At 34.8% G+C, this 24348-nt stretch overlaps 1 protein-coding gene across 7 annotated transcripts in view; it reads right to left on the reverse strand.

The window, feature by feature from the left end:
* Window positions 1–24035, reverse strand: part of OPA1 (OPA1 mitochondrial dynamin like GTPase) — an 86494-nt gene extending 62459 nt beyond the window's left edge. For 2 of the 7 annotated variants that reach the window (XM_044943477.2, XM_044943471.2), the window contains exons 1-8: window positions 23731–24035; window positions 19047–19365; window positions 18291–18387; window positions 16559–16666; window positions 15870–15923; window positions 15141–15208; window positions 6290–6418; window positions 1431–1484 (exon numbers count right to left, since the gene is read on the reverse strand). In XM_044943477.2, coding sequence (XP_044799412.1) covers window positions 1431–1484; window positions 6290–6418; window positions 15141–15208; window positions 15870–15923; window positions 16559–16666; window positions 18291–18387; window positions 19047–19365; window positions 23731–23762 — 861 coding nt within the window. In that variant the 5' untranslated portion in view covers window positions 23763–24035. The remainder of the gene's footprint in view (window positions 1–1430; window positions 1485–6289; window positions 6419–15140; window positions 15209–15869; window positions 15924–16558; window positions 16667–18290; window positions 18388–19046; window positions 19366–23730) is intronic. The other 5 variants (XM_006059760.4, XM_006059761.4, XM_044943489.2 and 2 more) reach the window with 5 other exon arrangements.
* Between the last annotated feature and the right edge of the window lie 313 nt (window positions 24036–24348).

Below are 24348 nucleotides of genomic sequence, written 5' to 3' on the forward strand. Positions count from 1 at the left end.
ATTAATATTTTTATACTAACTAGATCTATAACTATTTTAGATCTACTTTGTTAAATATATTATTAACATTAAAATTTTACCTATTTCTTTTTACCCTTATTTTAATGCAAAAATTTTAAAGTACATATAGTCAACTGGACACTATTAATATAGGTAATGCCATTATTATATCATGAATTCTCCATAAAGTACTTTCATCAATGCCTAGCACCTTCCAACAAATACAAAGATTGATATCAATAGGTATATATAACGGTGGTAGGATTTCTACTGGTTCACTTGGTAAATACGGAATCAATTATGGGGTCTACATTTTCTGGGGCTGGAAACACTCTTTAGTATATGTCAGTCTGCAGGCTTCCTACAGAGATGTGCTACTGGGCCATCATGCAAAGTTCTAGGCCAGTAATTCTCAAACTTAAGAACTCATCAACATCACTTGAGGGTTTTTAAGAACAAAGACTGCTAAGTTCCATATCCAGAGTTTCTGTTTCAGTGCATTTGGGATAGGACCAATAATTTGCATTTCCAACAAGCTCCCAAAGAGTATTACTGATGCTAATGCTCCAGAGATCACATTCTGAGGCCAGTGATTCTTAATCTCTGGCTGCAGACTATAATCACCCAGCTGTGAAGCCATAACAATGTTAGGGTTGCTCAGAGCACACTTGATTCTAACATATAGTTGAGTATAAGAATCAATACATAGATATTAAGAAAACCTGAGACTCAACATACACTGGTTCCTAATTTCATTCAAATTGCTTTGTCGTACTTTTCCCTAAAGAGAGACCTGATGAGTCTTTTTAATTTAAACTGAATTACCACGTATCATTGTATCTATAGAGAATAATTAATGATAGAGTGGATAACGTGGCAATTTTTCACGAGAATGTTCTCTACTCGATTACATTGCACAGAACAAGTCTTTAAAATAATAATTGTATCATCAACTATAAGGGAATAACTCTTTAAAGTAGTGTCAGAAATATTAATACCTTTGGAAAGATTATTATCTGATTGGGTTTGGACTTTAGATAACTGTGATAGATTCCACTCCAATTTCTTTTAACTGTTACTCTAATTAGCCAATTAATATAAAAATGCAAGCACAGGTTTATATAAGAACAAGTCACTTTCCCCAGTCTTTTCTGCCATAGTCTTCCTCTAAAATTAAAAGCATAAGATTCACTCAACAATAGGTTTTACACATAAATGAGTTAATTAAATTTATCAAGTTCCTTCATTATTCCTTATTTCTCAATTAGCTTTTGCATTTGTAGGGGCATCTATGATAATAATAAGGTTCTATCATTAAATCACTACAAACTTTGCTCAGTTAAAAAGATAAATTCCCACATCACCAAATTTAGAGTATAAGACAAACTCTTTGGTTCTTTTTACCTGACTATGAATTATATTAGTATTACCTGAGTATGCAGAAGCTCTTCTTGAAGTTGGTCAATTTTCTCTTTGTCTGACACCTAAATATTTAAAATAAAATTTTTTTGAGTAGAATTATGTTTATATAGAATATACAGTAAGTTAACTTTTTAAATAAACCATTTTTAAGAGTAAAAACTATACACTTTATATGGATATTTAATCAAAGGAAATTTTAAATCAAATGCTTATTTTAAAAAGTAATCTTATTCATCAACAAAAACAGCTCACGAAAAGTTTATATAAATGAAAACCTTAAAAGGAAATCATCTTCCTATTGCCGTTCTAGTTATTTCTTATGACTGGCTTGTTAGAAATATAGATCGACACATACATTTACTAGGTCCTTGACAGGTTGTTTTGTACTCAAGCACAGGGACTTGGATGCTTGAGAAATAAGGCACTGAAATCCTTACAATAATGTTTTCAGAAGTCAGACGCGTTATAATGTACAGCTACTGAAAAAATTCATTGGTCATAGTTTATCTTTTAAGCAAACACTTATCCATTTTCATTCCGTAAGTAGGAAAGTGTTTAATATATGCAAAGAACAACTGCATTTTCAGAGCTTTAAGTGGAGCCAGATGCTTACGTTTTAAATTTAGTTCCACTGCAAGATCTTCTTACCCATAATAAAGCGATTGCATCAGAGGCAGTGAAGTTGAGTAAAGCAAACAAAATTGATTTGAAAATAAAACAAAAGTAGGATAAAATCCACAGGTATTAGGGAAACTACTTCTAATTATTAGTAATGCTAATAGTTCTAAGATAAGATATTTAAAATAAAGAACTTTATTCTATGACAGGCTTTAAAGTAATCACAATCCTAAATATAAAACACAATAATCAATTGCAATTAAAATGATGTCATTTATGACAAATCTATATAACTGCTTTGACTCCTTAGTGAGATACCAAAGTTGCCATTCTCAATCTTAAAATAATTATCTAATTTCTGTACTCAAAATTTTTAAACATGATTTTATTCCATAGGAGACAAAAATCAAGTTAAAACTCAGGTAAATCTTTATTCATCCTGATTTCACTGGCTACTTAAGCAGCCAAGACCTCATGGTAGCAAATACACATGAAAATATTCTAAATGATTTGCTTATTGAAGTGGACATTAATAACTCTTATCCATGCAATAAAATGTTATTTTGAGGTTTTAATTCCTATTTCTAAATGCTTTCTCAAAATTCCCCCCAAACTTCTTTTAAATAAAAATGACAATACTTGCTAGAAATGATAGGTACATAATCGATAACTGCTTTTTCCTAAAAAGCCTATGTCTAAAAATTTCAAATTTTATTTTGCAAATGAGAAAAATGCAACATAAAACAAACTTTGTATTACTGCTTCTCACTCCAATACAGCAAGCAGCAACTTGTGGATAGAAGCATTTTTCATATGACTATGTGTTTGTGTAAAATGGACAAGAATTATTAATCATCTCCTAAAATGTGACAAAACAAGCATGTTGAGGAGCCCACAACCCAAAGAACAAAATCCTGAAGGCCAATGAAGAAATTAATTCCATATTTTGATCATATGGCATGACATCACACTGTAATAATGGGATCACAAAAATTGTTATGCAGATTATAATCCCAATTCATCTGGAAAGTTACTCAGATTTACTGTTCCATTAAATATTCATCCAACTGAAGTTAAAGTAGTATGAAATATATAAACAGCATTAGTATAGGATGTGAATACTTAATGATATCATGCAATATAATCTAAGTTACAGTAGAAAATCCAACATATCTCTACAACTGGGGCAATAATTAAGAAAGCAATATAGTTACACAAAACAGAAGGTTTATACAAGCCAAGGACTATAAAGGACTAACCTTGACAATTTGGTAAAATAAAAAAGATATATAAAGAATTAAAATGATATAAGGTTATTAGAATATTACAAACACAATTTTTATGCTAATATTAGTATTTAGTAACAACTTTTTAGGAGTATTTAAATTTATCATGTGCCCTTCTGGCGTGACTGTTAGGAATAACTCATGCATAGTTTCAACAATACACTTCCTATCTGCTTAACATTAAATTAAAAGGTTAATACTATATTATATAAAAGGTTGATGATGAGTCAAGAATTAGATCTAGGATTTTACAGGAAACAAGATTAAAACCTTTAGGTTCACAAAATAAATCTTAAAGATTAGTGATAAGATACTTTGACATATTTTGAGAGAATAATACATGCTATTGTTAGTCTATCACTTATTTGAAGTCTTAACTAGCAACCTGGGATATATTTTATTTTGATGCACTTTACTAGTAAAATTCAGCTACTTACAGTAAGTCCTTGTCCTATTGTTTAATATATTTAGTTTTTATTATGAAATTAGTTCAAAACTCACCCTGACAGAAATGGGTATCAATAGTCTTGAAACCAGAGCTTTCCTACAATTCCAGGGCTGTAAAACTGATGGAGAAAGAGCGGAACCCTCTGCAGAAACAAGCTAAAGCTGAAAGAGAAAAACCTTTACTAGCTCCTAACAAAAGCAAGCCTGATTTTTAAATTTTAAGTATTTCTTCCTACTAAGCAATTGTAGCCATTCTGAAATATGGAGTATAGGACTCGCAAAAGTTTCTATGTCTGCGTACATACATTCACAGGAGGCAAATCTACCAATGGCAGTTTTAATCTACTATCTCTGCATGAGTTCCTCTGCTTGGATGATACAGGGAAAATCTACTAGCTGCTACCAATAAGATATAAATAGGGATTTCCCTGGAGGTCCAGCGGTTAAGATCCTTGGATAGGGTGCGGGTTTGATCCCTGGTCAGGGAGCTAAGATCTCACATGCTGCACAGTATTACCAAAAAAAAAAAAAAAAAAAAAGAAAGCATTAAAAAAAAAAAAAAAGAAGGCCTACTAATATTTTCAATATGTAGTAGGAAAGAATCATCAAAAAATGACAAAAAGTAGCTGCGGTTTTGTACCTCAAGTAAACCTCAAATGCCTGGAAAGATAGAAGTCTCATCAAATTAGCACTTTGGTCATTATGACAATGTAAGGCTGAAGTCACCAGTGTAACTGTAAGGGGAAAGGAGGGAAGATACAGCAAGGAAATCATCTTTAAGGACAGTGAGAGAATGATACTACTATAGAGGTGCACAAATTGTTTTTCGTCTCATTTACTTTCACACAAGGTACGTGGGCAGGAACAAGCCCCGTTTTGTGCCCTTCTAAGTACATCTTAATAAACAAAACAGACAGAGGTACAACCCTGTCAGTAGCTGTTTCACAAACATGGAAAGAGTGAGGAATAAAAGGGTTATATATGGATAATCCAATGAATATTAGGAAGAGGAAGGATAACTCTAGGTCTGAAAAAAGGCCCCAAATGAACACTAACCCTCGGCAGTGTAGAAAATAAACAGTATCCACTACTGCTTTCATTTAAACTGTCAGATTCAATAGGATATTTATAATCTTAAACTGTATCTTAGAATCTTAAAATAGCAGATCTATGGGGCTCACTGTAAATTATTTAACCATTAAGAAAAAAACAAGATCTACTGGTCCTGAAAACAAGAGCTATATTCATATTTCTAACTAACACACCAAAATGTAACAGTTTCTTTCCCTCTTTTTTGTAATGAAGTTAAGGACAGAAGCTTAGCCTGAGCATCCAACTTGTTAGTATATTTAAGTGGTACTCTGAACAGCATGAGGAACAGAGAATGCTAAAGCACCATTTACACTAAGTCCTCCTGTGATTTAACACAAGTAGGAAAATAATTTGTTTTCTATTTCCACCTATATTATTCATTTACTGAAAGCTAAAGGACATATAGCAGTTGATTTCACAGCCATGGAATTGAGAAAAGCCAGGAAGCAACACTGAAAAAATAAACTATGATTAATACTATACTAACCACCACCAAACGCGACAGGGTTAGCCAGCAGGATCATTTCACTAATTATCTGTAATACTGGTTGATTTCAATATCTAAATGTACAGGAAACTAATTATATGACTGGATCATTTTTCTTAAGATTTGTACCTAAGTGTAAAACTTTTCTAATATATGTAACTAGCTGATGTCAAGATTTTACAATAAAATTTTTAAAAATCATTTTAAACACTTCATTTGACTCTAGTCTCTTTAGGACATTAACCTGTGGATCTACATTATAGGATCATCTAAAGCCAAAAGCATTATTTTTAAGGATTTCTTGGTGATAAGCAAATATTTGCACAGTGTTACACTGAGTTTTATTAGAATCTGTCCTTTAGTGACCAGAATTATATCAAATTTCCAATGTTCAATTTTTCAGTAGACAAGGTGAAAATCTGTGCTGACTTTGTTAATAAATGTCAAAAGTCTTATTACAAGTTAATCAAAGTATTTAAGAATAACTGTCCAAATAGTTTTCTTTTGTAGGAAAAAAGAATTCTCTGCTGAATCATTTTAACTAAAACAAAACCATTTCATTCTTTAATTTAACATGGTCATTCACAGGAACCCTTTTCATTTTAGAAGTGAAAACTTAGAGAATAGACAAGTTGGCCACAGATTTAGGGTAACTCAATAACTGGGCCAAGTAAACCACAACTCACAATTATCTAAGTACAAGTCCATGAACCCTCACAGATAATCTAGTTTTCAGAAAATAAATTACTATGTTTAATATTTTGGGTTTGTTTGCATACTCCAGAAAGTTGCATATCTGTATTATCTTTCATATTTTTATCTTGTCAAAACTAATTTCTCACAATTGTAGTCCATGAATGGATTAAGGTGACGTGATATTGGTAGAAATGGCTGATTAGTGTAAACAAATCAGTAGCCCCCTTAAACCATCCATCACCTTGCGCTTCTGTTGGGCATAGCTCGTGCTATACTGGCCAGCAGCTCTGCGTGCTTCCTCTTCATGCTCTTGAATTTGCTGTTGTAAGAGAATGAGCTCACCAAGCAGACCCTGCCATGAGTTTACAGCCAGGAGAAGAGGAAAATTGGGGAGGAGAACAATGTTAAACCAAAGGGTACAAAAAAGGAACAGATGTAAGTTAGAGAGGAATGGGGATAGCTTGTAACAAAAATGGAAACTCAGTTATGTACCTTTAGAGCCACTATATAACTGGGCTCTGTACCACATTTCCACTTTTCCCCTCAGTAAAATTATGTCTCAAATATACAACACCACAGTCTAAAAAGTGAAAAGGAAAATGCAGTAAGTGACTGTTTGGTGAATAAAATGAGCCAGATATAATATCAACATACAGTAAAACCTAGACTAACTGGAATGCTCAAGGAAGGTGGCACTACAGTTAACTAAATGAGTAACAGGAAAAGTGAGAAAACAAATACTTTGACCCTTATTTTTGAACTGCCAATATGAACCAGTGTTATGTTCCTGACTTGATACATAGGGGGCAAAAAAAAAAACCCAAAACTGATTTTTCAAACGTTGATATACGGTCCTGAATCTAATTCTCAACTGTTCAAGTTTCTTAAGACTAAATGGAGAATATATAATAGCTTAATTACTTATTAAATCATTATTTTTAAGTAAGTATTTTTCCTTGATATCTAATGTCTTCAAGTAAAGATCCCTTAAGGAACTTCCCTGGTGGTCTAGTGGTTAAGACTCTACCTGCTTCTATTGCAGGGGGGCGTGGGTTCAATCCCTGGTCCAGGAACTAAGATTCTGCAAGCCATGTGGCATGGCCAAAAAGTAAATAAATCAATAAATATCCCTGAAAACTTAGTTTTGAGCATCAAGTTAATCAAGGTTTTACATTAATTCAAAATTTTACATGCCTAAACACATAATCTTATTTGATTAAAATTTAAGAGTTTTTTTAATTAAAAAATGTTTGAGGTACAGTTTTAGTTTTATACAACAACAAATTAAGAAGTGTGACTGAATTTTCACTTTTTATGAGCTGTTCTGACATTAAGTAAAAACAGCCTCTGAGAATATAACCAAGGGTACATTAATTACTAAAGCACAAGTTCCATTAAAGAACATAATTAAAATATGGAGATAATACAGTTGTTGCAAAAACAAAAAAGAAAAAAACTCATTTTGGACCTATGTACAAAGTAATCACCGTTTCTATGCTAAAATCTCATTCCATTTATAATAATGAAATGCTCATCTAATGCAGTACATTCACTTGTTGAATGAAACTAAAATACATGTCATTTTCTATACAGTGTTTTTAATTGCTGGTCTATTAGATAATCAACTTCAAGAAATGTAGGAGAAGTAACAACTGGGAATTGACAATGCTATGAACCTTGTATTTTCTCAATGAGAAACCCTTAAAAGGTAAAGTTGCAATGAAGTCACCCTTTAATCTTCATAAGAATAGTTTACCTGGGAGAACAATGGGCTCAATTTTTACCAAGTCATAAAAATTAAAAGTTAGGAAAATTAACACTCATTAAAATAATCTAAGTTAGGAGTTTCAAACAGCCTCAGAGCTTTATAAATAACTGCCAAAAATATTTTATTTTCTTTAATAAAATCATAAAGCTTCTTAAAATGAAATACTAATTGTTACATTTACATTTTAATTAGACTCACCCGGAAGCTTAATAAGTTAGTTTATATAATCCAAACATTCATATAAATAAAAAAGTTTAGCAGAAAAGAAATAAATACAAAAAGAAAAGCTGTATTATAGTACAGCACTTTAAGGGAAATATTAAAAAACAATTAGGGGAATTTTTACCTTGATTCTTAGGTTTAATACATTAAGATGTACCAATATAATGAAACTGGTTGACTTACTATAAATCAAAGGATGAAACTAGTTGATATTTCTGCATGACAAGTAAGAGAACATCAAAGTGGCAAGTAACATAACTGAAATTTCGACATTTGTTTCCAAATTCAATAGTACAAAATATACTTATAAAAAACTGCAGTAATCTTTTAGATATATTCTTTTTTTTTTTTTAGATATATTCTTTAAATAAACATTTTTATGGTCATTGATAAATCTAAAAGAAATGCAACGTCAACTCACTAGCCTCATCATTTGCATAACTTTTTATGTCCTTTTCTTTCATTTCATGTATCCCTGCCTTTCATCAGGCAGAAAGAAATTACCCAGCTCATTTTTATTCAGTCATTTATCATAATAGCTTCTACTCATCTAAGTGTTAGATTTCTCAAAATAGTTGTCTTTTAAAGAAGGCATCCCATGTTGGCTTACACATTAATGTGCCTGTGCTTTAATGAACATAATCCCCATTATTATAGTTTATAAAATGCCAAAGCAGTAGAAAATATTCCACACTTCTAAACTGTGCTGGTCTCTCATGCACAGGTTTCTTATTTATTGATAACTTAAACACCCCTCTCTAATCCATTGCTTACATGTATATACAAACTGTATGGTAAATACTCTAACATCTATTAAAGTGTAAGAGAAACATCCTCCTTCTAGTGACACCTCACTTTCCTTCCAAGTTGTTACTGAAGCACTGTTATGTGAAGGTAGTTGAAATTAACTGTTACCTCCTGAAAAAAGTAGGAAGAAAACAAGAATTAGACACAGAAAAAAACTACTTACACTATACTACACAACTATAAATGGTTACTTTTATTTTAGGCATCACATCTCACTTATCTAAGCACTGCTAGGCTAGCTTTTAAAGCCAAGGCCATGATGAATAAGGAGGAAGAAAAATGTGTGTGCCTCCTGTGTAAGATACATCCTTATATGAACAAAACATTTAATAAATATTTTCCCAAGGTCAGACATTTTAATCTCAAGAAACAGCACATAATTTTTAAATGATATATATTAAAAATGCAGTAATTGTGGTCTATAAAAATAGTTATTGTAAACAACCACATGTGATACACTCTCAAAACATCTCTTGGTTACTATCAGTTTGACACTGCTGCTCTCATGGTCCCATATTGCATGTACAATGTTCTCGGGTTTTTAAAAAAGTATAGTGTCAGACCAAGAAAATCAACTCCAAAAACCAAGACATAAACTGAAAGTGCTAAAAGACCTCTAAAAGTTGATGGTTATTTTTTAAAACCTTGAAATTATGACTCATTTTTACGTGAATACATTTAAAATTCTGCACTTTGGTAATTCCCTGGTTGTCTAGTAGTTAGGACTTGGAGCTGTCACTGCTAAGGTCCTAGGTTTGATCCTTGGTGGTCAGAGAGCTAAGATCCTGTAAGCCACAAGGCATGGCCAAAAAAATAAAAATACTGTATCTTTAACAGTATTCTAAATATTAATAGCAGAGCAGGGTCTATACTTTGTTTGTTTTTATACCTAGCACATAGAATAAGGTCTTGACACTTCAGGTGTGTTACGGCCAGCACCTAGGTTAGGGCTTGGCACATGTTTGTTGCAAAAATACACAAAGTTTATAGCATAAAATCCAAATTGGGTTTCCTAAAAATTGCTTACTCTGTAAATAAGCTAAACATCAACCCTACAATCCATTTTTCCCACTTATCACAATTTCCAGAACACACTCAACAGGAAATAAGAAAAGAAGAAGAAATTAATATGCTGTTAACTTATGCAACAATTCAAAGTATAAGATAATAATATCATCATATAAATATTTATTGAGTTTTATTATGTGCCAGATCTTGCACTGAAGGGCTTTACAAAATGCCCACACTAACCATTATCAGGTAGCATGCCCCCTATTACTGAAGAGGAAACCAAAAACTTGGAGAAACTAAGGAACTTATCCAAGGTCATACACCTCAGAAAACCGGAAGGGCAGGGTCTGAACACAGTCAGTGTGAGCCCAACGTCTGCACCTGACAGCATCCTGTGAGCTCTACAGTCTCACTGGTTTCAGAGTCTTTGACCCTTCAGGTTCAATCCACACGTAAATAAGGAAAATGGTAAAACTACAACACTTCAGAGGACACACGTAAATTACTCTTTAGAGAAGGAGCTGGCAAACTATAGTGGGCTGGCTGAGCCCATAGGGCTTGTAAACCTAAAATATTCCCAATCTGGACCTCTAAGAAAAAGCTTGCCAACTTCTGTTTTATTAGTTTGGGGTCCAGAAAACAACTTTGTGAAAGTAAAAACTTCTTTTCCGTTCCACTTAAAAAATATTTCTAGGCACTAATCTACTTTTCAAAGTTTGAATAATTCTGCTATTAGCTATAAAGATCTATTTTCCTATTTTTCTCCCTCCTGCTGCTGCTAAGTCGCTTCAGTCGTGTCCAACTCTGTGCGGGTCCGGCAGCCCACCAGGCTCTCCTGTCCCTGGGATTCTCCAGGCAAGAACACTGGAGTGGGTTGCCATTTCCTTCTCCAGAGCATGAAAGTGAAAAATGAAAGTGAAGTCCCCTGCAACCCCAGGGACTGCAGCCCACCAGGCTCCTCCGCCCATGGGATTTTCCAGGCGAGAGTACTGGAGTGGGGCGCCATTGCCTTCTCCTTTCTCCCTCCTAGTAATATATAATTCTTCTCAAGATATTCAGAGCCAATCACAATATGTTTAATATTGGATATCAGAAGAAAATAAGTCTTTCGACTTGAATTATTTAACTTGCCCCAATCAGAAACACCACATCCTATTTCACTATTTGGACAATTTCTACAAATGATAATTTTAGAAGATGGACAAATCAGTCTATTACCAATAGTTTTTATCAAAATTACAATTTCTACCAAATCCCCTTTGTTCTAAATTATTACACCTAAAGACAGTGTTATGTACACAGTATATATTTAATGTAAAAAAACATAAAAATGCAATATGCTTATTATTTAAGAATAAAATAAGTATCTAATCATGTACAGTTGCTAGCCGTTAGCTGCTCAGCAAACTTAAGCTTCCTGAATCTGTGGCTTCTTGATGGTGCTGGTTCTGAGAATTTCATTTTGCCAGTTTACATCATTTGTTGCATGAGGATTTCCAGAAATGTAAATCCCACTTAAGCAATACTGCTTTGTTACAATTCAGAAATCCAAGTACATGTGCTCCTTCACATTCTTTTTCTCCTCAGTAGTTGTTCAAATATTGAAGGCCAAGAGAAATTCACAGGTAATCAGAGCAAAAACACACATTACATAAAAATCTGGGCCCACTTTTGTTAGCATTAGCCAAATTTACTTACTTTAAATTAGCCTTTTACCGAGTTAAATCAATTGACAGATTTTTTTTTTTTTTTTTAAGAGTTCAGCAATATCCTACATGCTTTGAGAACAGAGATTTTGCGACAGAAACAGCCCATTAAATACTAAGAATGGAACCCAAAGTAAATAGTGTTTCATCTGTCTGACGTCTTAAATGTTAAGAGTATAATCATTGGGACTAAAATGGTTACAGAAGGCTTCATGAAGCTGGACTTTGAGGATGAGGGAAAATTAGGCACAGAAAAGGGAACAGAGAAGTGGGGCGGGGTACGAAATAAGTAAAGCCACACAAATAAGAATTACAGTAACATGTGGGAAGGAAGAACATTACTATTTAATGATTATTTTTAAAATAGTAACAACACTTTATGATTTGGACTTCAAATATTTTCTATAAATTATAAATGTACTTATAACCTTCAGAATAATATTCCCTACTTCTGTGAGATGTTTATGACCAATCAGAAACATGATAGAACAAAAGCACAGATAATGTCTCATTTAACAAATTTTCACTAGAACACAACAATGTTACTGAATCTAAAAAGAGGAGATACACTATGTGGTCCCGTTACTATACATATTATGACTGAATACAGAAATCTGGGGATTTACAAACCAGGTAAGCCCGTTAACACTCAAGAAGGCTTGCCACTCCAATTCTGAATTTGCCTTCAGATATTCAGGTCTCAAAAACATTATTAAGTTCACACTAAGGGCTCTTTCCAGTATTTTTATATAGTGGACACAAGTTTAAAATATTCTGATTAAAAGCATTTACTAAAATGTAGTTTCAGTACTTTTCCATTTTTTATCAAAAATACATAAAGAACTTTTGATTGACATAACTACTGCCCACAAACTGAATAGATATAAACCTAGGCAAAATCAAAGAAATTTGATTGATGTTTAGTTAGCCTGTGCAGCATTACGTGGAAATATATGCTTTTTGACTTGCTGAAGACCTCAATTACAATTTTTCAGAACACCTAAAGTCTAACAACTCCAGACTGGGAACCACAGGTAATCTATTTTGTTTTCATTCTGTTGACTCAAGTCAATCGACCTCTGTGTTCCTGCAACTCCCTGTCACTTTCACTTAAGCTGACTTACAAAGGCTCCTAACTGTCCTTCTACTCACCAGTATTTTTCCAGTATGTTCTCTTATTAAAAAGAACAAGTTTTTCTTTTTAGTTCTATTCACAGAAATGTTTTTTATTACATTAAAAAAAATCCAATTCACATTTACATTTCTAAGATAAGTCTAGCTAGAAACTTTGGTATAAACCAGTCGATCATTAAGCTAAGTCATGACTTCACTTTTAAATCTTGGGGCTTTCAAACACTAGACTAAACCAATCAAAAAGGCACCACCTGAACTCTGGCTACCATTCTGCTGCTGGTAAGTCGCTTCAGTCCTGTCTGACTCTGTGCAACCCCATAGACGGCAGCCCACCAGCCTCCCCCGTCCCTGGGATTCTCCAGGCAAGAACACTGGAGTGGGTTGCCTGGCTACCATCCTACCACCTCTGATTATTGCCCAAATTTTCAAATTTGATATTTTAGAGTAATTTCAAAGAGGTTTCTGCTAAGGTCTCCCTGTCCATGCTTACATTCAACCATCCATTTACAGACAAGTTTCTTACAATCCATGTATCTGCATCTTGTCTGAGTAGTTCATTATTTTCAAACATCACAGGTACACAGTTAAGCCTTGAAAAAATGCTGCATATTAATAAAATTCAAAACCACCAGTTGATGCTGACAATACTTTCTCTATATAGTAAATATTTATACTACATTTAATACTATCTGATTTAACCTATGAAAATGGCTTAACTAGAACTCGATGTAGTATTTATAACAAATAGTTGGAAATAACTGATGAGTTTTTAATGGAAAGATAATCACCATAAACTATGGAAAAGTTTAAAAGAAATAGTCTACAGCAGTATTTATCTTCAAGCAAACTGAATTATAAAATAAAGCAATAAATTTGCTCTCATGTCTACTGTATAAAATAAAATCTGTAAATATAAATTTTCAGAGATTAGTTCTCTTGTTTCTTCTATACTGCGGAGCTCCTGACCATTTATCAATTACTACTACTCATTTATCACTTTAGCAGGATTATAAGGGAATTATCTGTCAGGTCCAAAACAGGCAGGCTTCTCATGAACCAAAACAATCATAGGCCATGTCAGAAAAGAACAGAGATGCAGGCCTCGCATAACTGATCTAGGCAACAAGAAATCCTGTCACTTGAAAATCATACTACCACCTCTGTTAACAGAGGATCCTTCTCCTCAGATACATTCGTTTCTCTCTGCACATTAAATCTACCTGCATCAAGGGTCAAGCCTTTGGCTCAAAAAAAAGTTGATCATCAAAGGCTAATTTCTATTCAGATTTTTCTTCCCAGTAGCATGCATAGTCAAGGGTGTCCCTGGTCAAAATAACACCAAGGGTAAAGGAAAAGGAAATGGAAAAGGATATAAAAAATGATCAAGTTAAAAAAATACACACACATCTTGAAAAATGTTTTCTCCAAAAGATCAAGTTAAAAGACCAAAAAAAAAAAAAAAATCTTTTGAAATATAATTGACACGTGGAATATCATGTAAAAAGTTCAAAGCTGAAGGATAGGAAACCAGATGGAAATCTACACAAAGGAATTATTTTCTTTCTGCTTCCCCCAAAAGCCGTGAAATTATTTACCTCAATGCATTAAAACCACAATAACCTTCATTATTTAATTGTTAAATGTTTGCATTTAATTTTTAAATGTTCATAGAGTATTTTCCAGATATCTATTTATCTAGGTATTATTTTGAAAAAAGCTTTCAAGGAATCACTTATTTTACAATTTTGAAAAGATAAAAAAAGTGAAGATTAAGACAATATCAGGCTAACATGAATATAAATACACAACAATGCATGTTACTCTATATCAGCAAATCTCCTAAAACTTTATATGGATTTTAAAGCATGTATGGAAATTAGCATATCCTAAATAACTCCATACATTAATTTTGTTGACTACCAATGTAATAGAAATCTATATCCCCCAGTAACAAACTTGTTATTTCCTTAAGATTTCTCCTAAGTATATATCATGAAACATTGGTATCTAGAAGATATTTCATGGAAAAAAGGGTTTTGTTGGTAAATATATTTAGAAAACTCTGCATATTTTGACGAATCTCGTACAGCTTCACAATGCACATGCATATATCAAAGTCTGAGAAATCCTAGAGAAAAGAAGCCTGCTTGTTTTATTTATACGTTTCCCCCCACACATATTTAACAACAAAACCCTTTGTTGCAGAAACCCTGGAAACTAATATTTCTCAAATATATTTGAGGGAAATCGGATTATCCAATTATATTTCCAGAACTGTTGCATAAATGCCTTGCATTTTGTACCAAGAATAATAACAATACCTCCATTGAATAATTTTATGTTTGCTTCTCATATGTTACCATTTTAAAATCTTCCAGGGTAGGTAAAAACTTAAAAAAAATCTTTCAAGACTATCTATGTGAAGAGTGCTCCTTTATACTTACCTTTCTATAACGCTTGTCACTTTCAGATCCAGGATCTGTCGCTCTAAAGGCCGTTTCTCCAGGTGAACCTTAAAGATAAATATTCAGTCTTATAAATTCTCCAGTGAAGCCAAAAGTCTAAATTAAATTCCATATTATATTTAGTCAGTTGAAAGGTAAGTGGATTTTTAGAGCAAAAATCATTTTAAGAAACAAAGTGGTAACCTAAGAAAAAAATTTTTCAAAACCATTATAGGACCTGTTTAACTAATTTTTAAAAATGTCACTGAAAAGTACAATTAAAAAATAAGAATCTTTGATAAGATTATTTTACATAAGAGTACTTACAGTTCGGCCATACACTACTGCCGTAAGAGACCACATACAGTAAAAAAAAGTAAAAATGTCAACTGTGACCAGACAGATGAGACAAACTAAAATGACTTTGTTTCAATTATGAGAAAAAACCAGATCTGGTTCAAGAAAATAGTTTAATTAAGCAAACTTTCTTTTTAACAGTTTTAACCTTATAATATAGATACATACTTAGGAATTTTAGTTTTATCACAAAATAATTATTTTATTATTTCCACCTAAATTTAGGATAATGAATTTGCCCAATATAATTCTGACATTTTAAAATTCAGTACAAGCAGCATTATAAATTTGGTCTGCAATTTTATTTGCAACTAGTTTATTAGAAGCATTTAAAAGACATGTTAAGATCAGCAAAAATATCTGTTTACACACCTAACAAGAGAAGTAGGTCAGAAGCTTCTATGACTTCACTAACCAATTTGTGACCTGTGAAAAATCAGCAAAAGGGGAAATAGAAATGTAAAATTTAACAGAAATGAGCAAACAAAGATGTCTGAGACCTCAGATTTATATTATGGTAGGGCAGAATTGGGCAAATACACCAGGATTGACCTTAGTAAATTCTACTCATAATGGTCCATTATAATTAAATGTTTTAAAATTGGCTCTAATCAATTATGAAAAGCAAACACACAGGAAGTCTCATCTGCTTGTCAAGAACAAGTGACTTACTTTCCCCTCACTGACTAAAGCCAAGATGTTTAAGTTCTTGAAAATCTTCATTTTGCTGGGCCAAACAAAAATTAAAACCACGGGAACTTCCCTGGTGGTCCAGTGATAAGACTCTGTTTCCACTGCAGGGAGCGTGGGTTCAATCCCTGGTCAGGGAACTAAGATCCCACATGCTGTGCAATGTGGCCAAAAAATAAAAATAAATAAATTAAAAAAATTAAAACTATGGAGCAAAAAAATTTTGTTTTATCTTTCTAATAAAAAAAACCTGGCCTTTATTTGTACTAAACATTTTCATTTAAAAGATGGAAAATATGAATGTATCTTAAGTATCTTTCCTCTGTGTTTCCTGATATTTTAAATGAGATCGAACACAGGTCTTTCCTTACCTGTGGTGAAAAAGTCCTTTAGTAAGCTGAGGCTTTCAGCAATCTTGTCAAAGTCAGGCGCCAATTTCACAAGGTCCTCTGAATTAGGAAGGGCTTTTCTAATTTTCTCTGAAGAAAAGAAAAGGATAGTCTCCAAATTAAAATGTGACTACTGAACCATTTATACAATTTAAATAATCATATACAAACTTAAATAGTTTTCCATTTTTCTCTCTATTCCAACTATAACTGCTACATGTATCTGAAACAATGTGTTATTCTGATGATATTCTATAAGCCATGAAAAATTTTTAAAAAGACTCAAACATATGGCTTAGATATTTTTGATTCATAAGTTAAATGCCTTGAGACAGAAACAAGGTATAAATGTTAACACTGGATTGGAATCAGAAGTACTTTAAAAAACTTTTGTAGCACCTGGCCCAAATTCTAAAAAAGTAATGTCAGTTTAAATTCAAGAACAGAATTTCATTACTTCTCTTTCTCCTTTTATGTTACCATTTCGAAAAAACTGTATGAACCCAAGACAAGCCTTTATTTTTGCTAGCCTTATTTATAAAGTGACCAAGTATTATTTTTTGTTTACAAATACTCAACAATTCTGTCCAAGTTTGGTACAGCTTTACAGTGTCTTCTGATTCAAGAAGGGCTTTTCTAACTTTCTCTGGAGAAGATAAAACACAAAGTTTCTCAAAATAAAAATATGTATTAGGTCTTATTCTAAATGCAATAAAAGCATTAACTTGTTCCATCTTCATGGAAATGCTACAAAACAGTTCTCATCAGCCCCATTTTACAGATAAGGAATGGAACACAGAGATGTAACAGGACCTGTGCACCCAGCAAAGTGAGGCAGTCAGGTTTAAGCCTAGGTAGCCTAGCTTCAGAACTGAGGCTCATAGCCATTACTGTGAACTGAATTTATCAAGTTAAAAAGCTCTCCTCATATATGTTAGAAAAATAATTTGAAGGCATGCTTTTCCTGTATATATCTTTATCAGTGCAACAATCTTTAAGAAAGTGTTGTGAATAGTGCATGCAGAGATTAAATCCATCCCTGCATACACCTAAGCTAAAGTCTAAAAAAAGTCTACACAAAGTCTATAAAGAGAGACCTGAGGAAAATAATTTCATCAGACAATTTTTTTTTCCCCTAAAGATCACCATGACTTACTGGCAACCACAACTATCAAATATACCTGTTTCTCATCTACTACTAGAAAAAGGGAACAATGGCAGACTAACAGGAGAAATTACTCTGGCCACTAGCAGGCTTTTAAGGAACTTGGTAATAAAAAGTAGAGGTAACCAAGGTACTCAAAGAGAGTTAGTTAGGTGAAGCTGTTCTGAGTAACATACAACACTGAAAATGATGTTCAAGAAGGCTGCTTGGCAGCGTAGAAAATGCTGACAAATGTGTTAGCTAACAAAAGACAAGAAAGCAAAGTGTTTGTTCAGTATGACTATACATTTTTTAAAAAGGAAAGTAAAACATTAACCACATACACAAAATAGGTACAATTAAAAGAAACTACACTGGCAGCTGTATTAAAGTGATGAACCAGTGGATTATTTTTGTTTCTTACCAATTTTTCCTCTGCTAGTCTATCACTTTCATTATGAAAATAAAACTGTTGCAACCTTAAATTTAGAGTTAAGGAGCTATCTCAATACAACTATTTTTCTTTCCTAAAGAGACAACCAAGAAAAGTATTCTAATGTTGATACAAACCCAAATCGATATACTCATCAATCTCCCACACAATGTCAGGCACAATCCATTTATAATCACTAAGGTCAGGTATCATGTCTTTCCACTGATCAAAAGTCTAAAAGATAAGAAAGTATGCCAGTCAAATGATCTGAATGCCATATAAAATATAAAGAAAAACTAGCTAAATTTATTTTGTTAAAACTTGCTAAGCTGCTAAGAGTAATGTATTATGTTCACAATTTTGAGAAACAAAGTGGCCTTTGCTCTTCTAAAAATAAATTAACAGACAAGTGTATAAAGCATGTAAATGTTTCTTTGCTAAATACAAAAAATGGAAAAATTCAAAATACACTTTTATTTCAAATAGGTTTCATGATTTGACTTTAAACATGATTCGAAGAACAGAGGGAAGACAAACCAGGCATCAGGAGACCCTGCCTGGTCCCAGAGTTGCCACGAAGTGGCTGCAGGAGCATGCCACCTAACTACCCTTCCTGGGCTACTAAATGGCAGAGCTGCAAATCAAACCAAGGTATTCTCACTCCCAGGTCCGTGCTCCTTCCATTAGGCCATTCTCACTTCTTATAATAACTAAGATTCTGAGAGCATTTTCCTATTAGCACCATTAAAACAGTTTAGCACACGACAGAGACACATGATAAATGTTTAAACATCTCATTATATTCTACTGCACTAAAGAAAAATGACATACGCTATGAAACTTTAAAATATTTGCTGGAATAAGTGGAAAAGCAGTAGCAAAGTGAAACTCACCTTTTTGGCTGTATAGCCACCCCCGACAGCAGATCCGAGTATGAGATACCGGAGTTTCAAGAGTCTTGCTGCTAATCTGGCTGGCCAAAAATTCCTGTGGGGCTGGTAGCCATATTTAACTGGAGAAAGTTTCAGTTTACGTAAAGGAAGGCTAGTTAGAGAGGAGAACTGCTGCAATGACGTCCTTAATTGAGGTCTCTGAAGCTTTAAGGTAGGATGATGTGTATGATAAATACTTCGTGAAACCAGATGTAGTTTTTGTAGTGGTAAACTTCCTTTTGTTCCAGAGCTGTGTTTCACTAAGGATTGGCAGACCTCACTGAAAGAAAAGTAGGTGTGGGAGAAAGATCAGACAGGGAAACAATGTAAAGAAATAATATTAACAAAGCAATATGCAAAAGGGAAAATACACAGGGCACACCTGACCAATTACACCCTGTCTCACGATAGCGCATGGGCACTAACCATTTACTGTGTGCCAGACGCTGCTGCAATGGGAGCTAACTCAGCTAATCCTGCTGATAATCCTATGATAAAAGTACCAGGATCATCCCCATTTTATCAACAAGGAAAAGGCAGACAGATATAAATAAGTTACTAAGGTCCCCACTGATGTAAGAAGTAATGGAGGGACTCAAACCTAGACAGAGGACTCCAGAGCCTGTCCCTTGATTTACTATATGTGGGTAATGATCATGGCCCCAAAACTCCAAACTAAAGGAAAAAAGAGACTTATTTTATTAGCTGTTGACATCTACTTGCTGTCAATAAATTTGAAAACAAAATATCTTTATTTAGTGACATATCCGACCTAGACTTTACCACTGTGATCATTTTGAAATGGTATAGAAATACCAAATCACTATGCTGTGCAATAGGACCCAATGCAGTGTTGTAGGTCAATTATACTTCAAAACCAAACATTCACACTTAGAAAAGAGATCAGATTTGTGGTTATTACAGGCATGGTGGTAGAAGGGGAAAATGGATAAAGGCAGTCAAAAGGCACAAATTTATAGTTCTAAGGCAGAAAGTGAAGAACTAAAGAGCCTCTTGATGAAAGTGAAAGAGAAGAGGGAAAAAATGTTGGCTTAAAGCTCAACATTCAGAAAATTAAGATCATGGCATCTGGTCCCATCACTTAATGGAAAATAGATGGGGAAACAGTGGCTGACTTTATTTTTCTGGGCTCCAAAATCACTGCAGATGGTGACTGCAGCCATGAAATTAAAAGACGCTTACTCCTTGGAAGGAAAGTTATGACCAACCTAGACAGCATATTCAAAAGCAGAGACAGTACTTTGGCAACAAAGGTCCATCTAGTTAAGGCTATGGTTTTTCCAATGGTCATGTATGGATGTGAGAGTTGGACTATAAAGAAAGCTGAGCGCCAAAGAATTGATGCTTTTGAACTGTGGTGTTGGAGAAGACTCTTGAGACTCCCTTGGACTGCAAGGAGATCCAACCAGTCATCCTAAAGGAGATCAGTCCTGGGTGTTCATTTGAAGGATGGATGCTAAAGCTGAAACTACAATACTTTGGCCACCTGATGCGAAGAGCTAACTCATTTGAAAAGACCCTGATGCTGGGAAAGATTGAGGGCAGGAGGAGAAGGGGATGACGAAGGATGAGATGGTTGGATGTCATCATCGACTCGATGGACATGGGTTTGCCTGGACTCTGGGAGTTGGTGATGGGTAGGGAGGCCTGGTGTATTGTGGTTCATGGGGTCGCAAAGAGTTGGACACAACTGAGTGACTGAACTGAACTGAAGATAAATACTAAGACTGTAGTGTACAACAAGATAAATATAATCAGCACAGCTGATGTGCTATATATGAAAGTTAAGACAGTAAATCCTAAGAATTGTCATCACAAAAATGTTTTTTCTATTGAGTCTATATGAGACTATAGCTGTTCACTAAATTTATTTCATAATCACTTCATGATGTATTTAAGTTAAATCACTATGCTGCTCACCTTAAACTTATACAGTGATGTATGTCAATTATATCACAATAAAACTGGAAAAAAAGATGTGTTATAATAGCAAAAAATAATGTTGCCACGAACCCACCTGCATATACAGGAGACGTGTTCAATCCCTGGTCTGGAAAGATCACACATGTTGGGGGACAACTAAGTCCAGCACTACAACTACTGAGCCCATGTGCCCTAGGGCCCTCACTCTAGAGAGTAGACCCCACTCACTGCAGCTAGAGAAAGTCCTGTGTGGCAACAAAGACCCAGCACAGACATAAATAAAATGACTAAAATTTTCTTTAAACAGAAAGAAAATAAACGTGAATTATGGATGCACTTATACAAAAAGGGGCACATAAACTTTTACTTTTAATCACAAAAGTTCCAGTAGCTTACAACATCTATTCTTTGCCTTCTCATGTCTCACAATCCAGAGATGGTTCAGGGATGGAAATTAAGAAATAATTAACACCTCAGGTACCAGGCTCCCCAGAAACAGAAAGAGAACAAAAAACACCCCAAAGAGAAAAGGATCTAAATGCACATGTTGCTATCTGAGCTCTTCCCTCTTGTTCTTCCTGGTAGAGAATGAAAGTCTCCTACCAACAAACATACACTTGATTATCTTATTCAACACACAGTCATAGTGCTTACTACAGGCCAGGCCCCGCTCTAAAGAATTAAAATATTTCATTTAATTACATGGGACTAGAAATATCTTAAGAAAAAGGAATCGAGGAACACTGAAATTATGTTGTGAAGAAGGACAGTGACGGGAGAGGGGTATGTAACTGACAGGCATTATGTCAGATGTTTGCACAAATGCTACTGTTAACTCTCAGAAAAACCTGGTAAGGATCCTTATTTTTCCAATTTGCTTTTTTAAACTGTGTCTCACCTAAGGTAGAATGACTAGTGACAGTGGAAAAGAATTTGAATATATACTTCTATATTTAGGCTAAACTAAAAATCAAATGTGATGCAAAACAAGGCTCCCCGACCTTCACTCCAGAAACCATCTATTCTCATTTATCCATCTTCTTTTAACCTAAGCACTGTTTCCTAGCATGTAATTATTTTTTCAACAGTTTTATGCAAATACTTATTGCACCTAAATAAATGTTGGTCATTAGTCTTCTTACACGTCTTTGAGTATGTACTTAGATATACATGTCAAAGAATGTTTGTTTAAAGAGTAAGAATCTAAATGTACTCCTTCATAACATTCACAGGAACTACATCAAAAGACAAACTCCAGAACACAGGGCATCTGACCTTCCTCATCTCTACTTGGGCAGGCAGCTAAACTGTGCAGTCAACATAAGATATCTTAAATCATGACTATGGAGTCAATAGTAACTTTAGAAACAATTTAGCTGATAGAATCCAACTGAATAAATAATTATCAGTTGATATCTAGTTTGTTTCTAAACTCAATTTTTAAAGCATTCCCTAAATATCTTAATCAATTCAACAAAGTGTGCTATTTTCTGAAAAGTCTTTCCTGTTCTTATTTAAAGAAAACTAAATATATTTCCCCAGTAAATACTGAGAAGTAGAAATAAAAAGGTTGTAAATAACTTAGTTTCGTACCAAAGGCTGTGGATATACTCAGAAATTAAAATTCCATGAGGTCAGAAGTAACTTACCCAAGTATTCTAATTGACTAAAACTACAACTATTGTATGCTTTTTTTCAGTTTTAAATTTAGACTCAAGGTTAATCTATATAAAGCAAATGGATTCCATCGCTTACAAACACTATAAATTACACCACTTAAAACACTCCTAAAAAAAATCTTCAGGACAGGTGTTTAGAGACTGAGTTAACTCAGGAAATCAGGTTTTTCCAACTTTGCTTGATACATGTTACTTCTCATCAAATGCCTGCCAACAGTGAGTTAAATCTGAAGGTATTTAAGAACATTAGAACACAACTACGTGTAAAAATTAGAGCCAAATTTAATTTCATTAAAATGCGCATAGTAACCCATAGAAATGTAAATACTTCTATCATTTTCGGTTTAGGATTAAGTCAGACCAGGTCAACAATAACACGGTTATTAGAAAAGTGGCGCTACATTGACCACCTCACATCCAAAAAGCAACTCTCCCTCCATGAACACTGAAAAGAAAGCTATTAAGAAAATATCTCTAATCACCATCTCTGACACTGTATGCGTCACTGCTCCAAATCTGACTCCATTCATGTTCTTCAGCGGACTAAGGAAAGAGGCAGAGTCCTCTTTACCCGGACAGAACAGCTCAGGTACCTGCAAAGGCAATGTAAACCTAGCGTGGAGGTAGAAGAAAAAGACGCGGAAAAGGTGACACATGGATAGCAAGCACCATAGAGCCCAGAGAGAGAGGGGACAAAAACCAGGGGCGACCAGAGACAGAGATAACAGCGAGGACAGACGGGTGAAGGGGCAGGCACAAAAGGACAACAGAAACAGGCCAAGACTGAAATGGGCCCAGAATCTTCCGAGAGGAATAGGGACAGGGGCCAGTACTGGGACCAGCATCTCAGGTAAACCCACTCAGGGCTCCTGCCACTCTGGGACCTCAAAAATATCCCGGAACCATCTAACTGCCCTCCGCCTGGCCTGAGAGTTATCTGCACACTCTGGAGGTAGTGATGGGGCAGCCCCGTTTTCTGGACGCCCCAGAAATAACGGAGCCAGGTCGGAGCCCGGACTTACCAGGCCACGGCAGCCCGGCGTACTCGCCACATTCCGCCGGCGAGGAGGTCACACAGGCGCCGAGGCGGCCAGCGGGGAGCCCGGGTGTCAGCCCCAGTCCAGCTCCTGCTCCGGGAATGACCCAGGAAGAGGCCCGCAGCAACAAGGGCACAGAGCAGCTTCTGCGGCCCTCCCAATGGCGAATGGACTTCCGTAAGAGCCTGCTCGGCACCCGTACTTGGTCCGTCGGCCAAACCCCCACCCCGCTCTTCCAGGAGGGCAGCAAAATCGGTCCGGCGGAGGACTCGCGCATGCACTCAAAGCTTCTGTAGGAACCACTTTATTTCCCCCTCCCCTTTCCCCTCTCCGCCCTCTGTTTCCGGGGTGGAACTGGGAACTTGTGCCTCTCAGGTTAAATTCTTGAGGAGCAGACGGGTGAAGGTGTAGGGTAGGGAATGAAAGGCGTGAAATACAGGTGATAAATTTTCACTGGGTGGCTACCAATTTAAGAAAATTTAATATTGCTTGAGCATAGAGGAGGCTAGGGAATACGGGACGAGTTAATACAGGGATAAAGCAATAGAATAATGAAAACCCACTGCTGCCTGTTTGCCCTGCTCCTTTGTATGACGTCTTTGT

This window comes from Bubalus bubalis, chromosome 1, assembly GCF_019923935.1.
Source record: "Bubalus bubalis isolate 160015118507 breed Murrah chromosome 1, NDDB_SH_1, whole genome shotgun sequence".
NCBI classification, from domain to species: domain Eukaryota; kingdom Metazoa; phylum Chordata; class Mammalia; order Artiodactyla; family Bovidae; genus Bubalus; species Bubalus bubalis.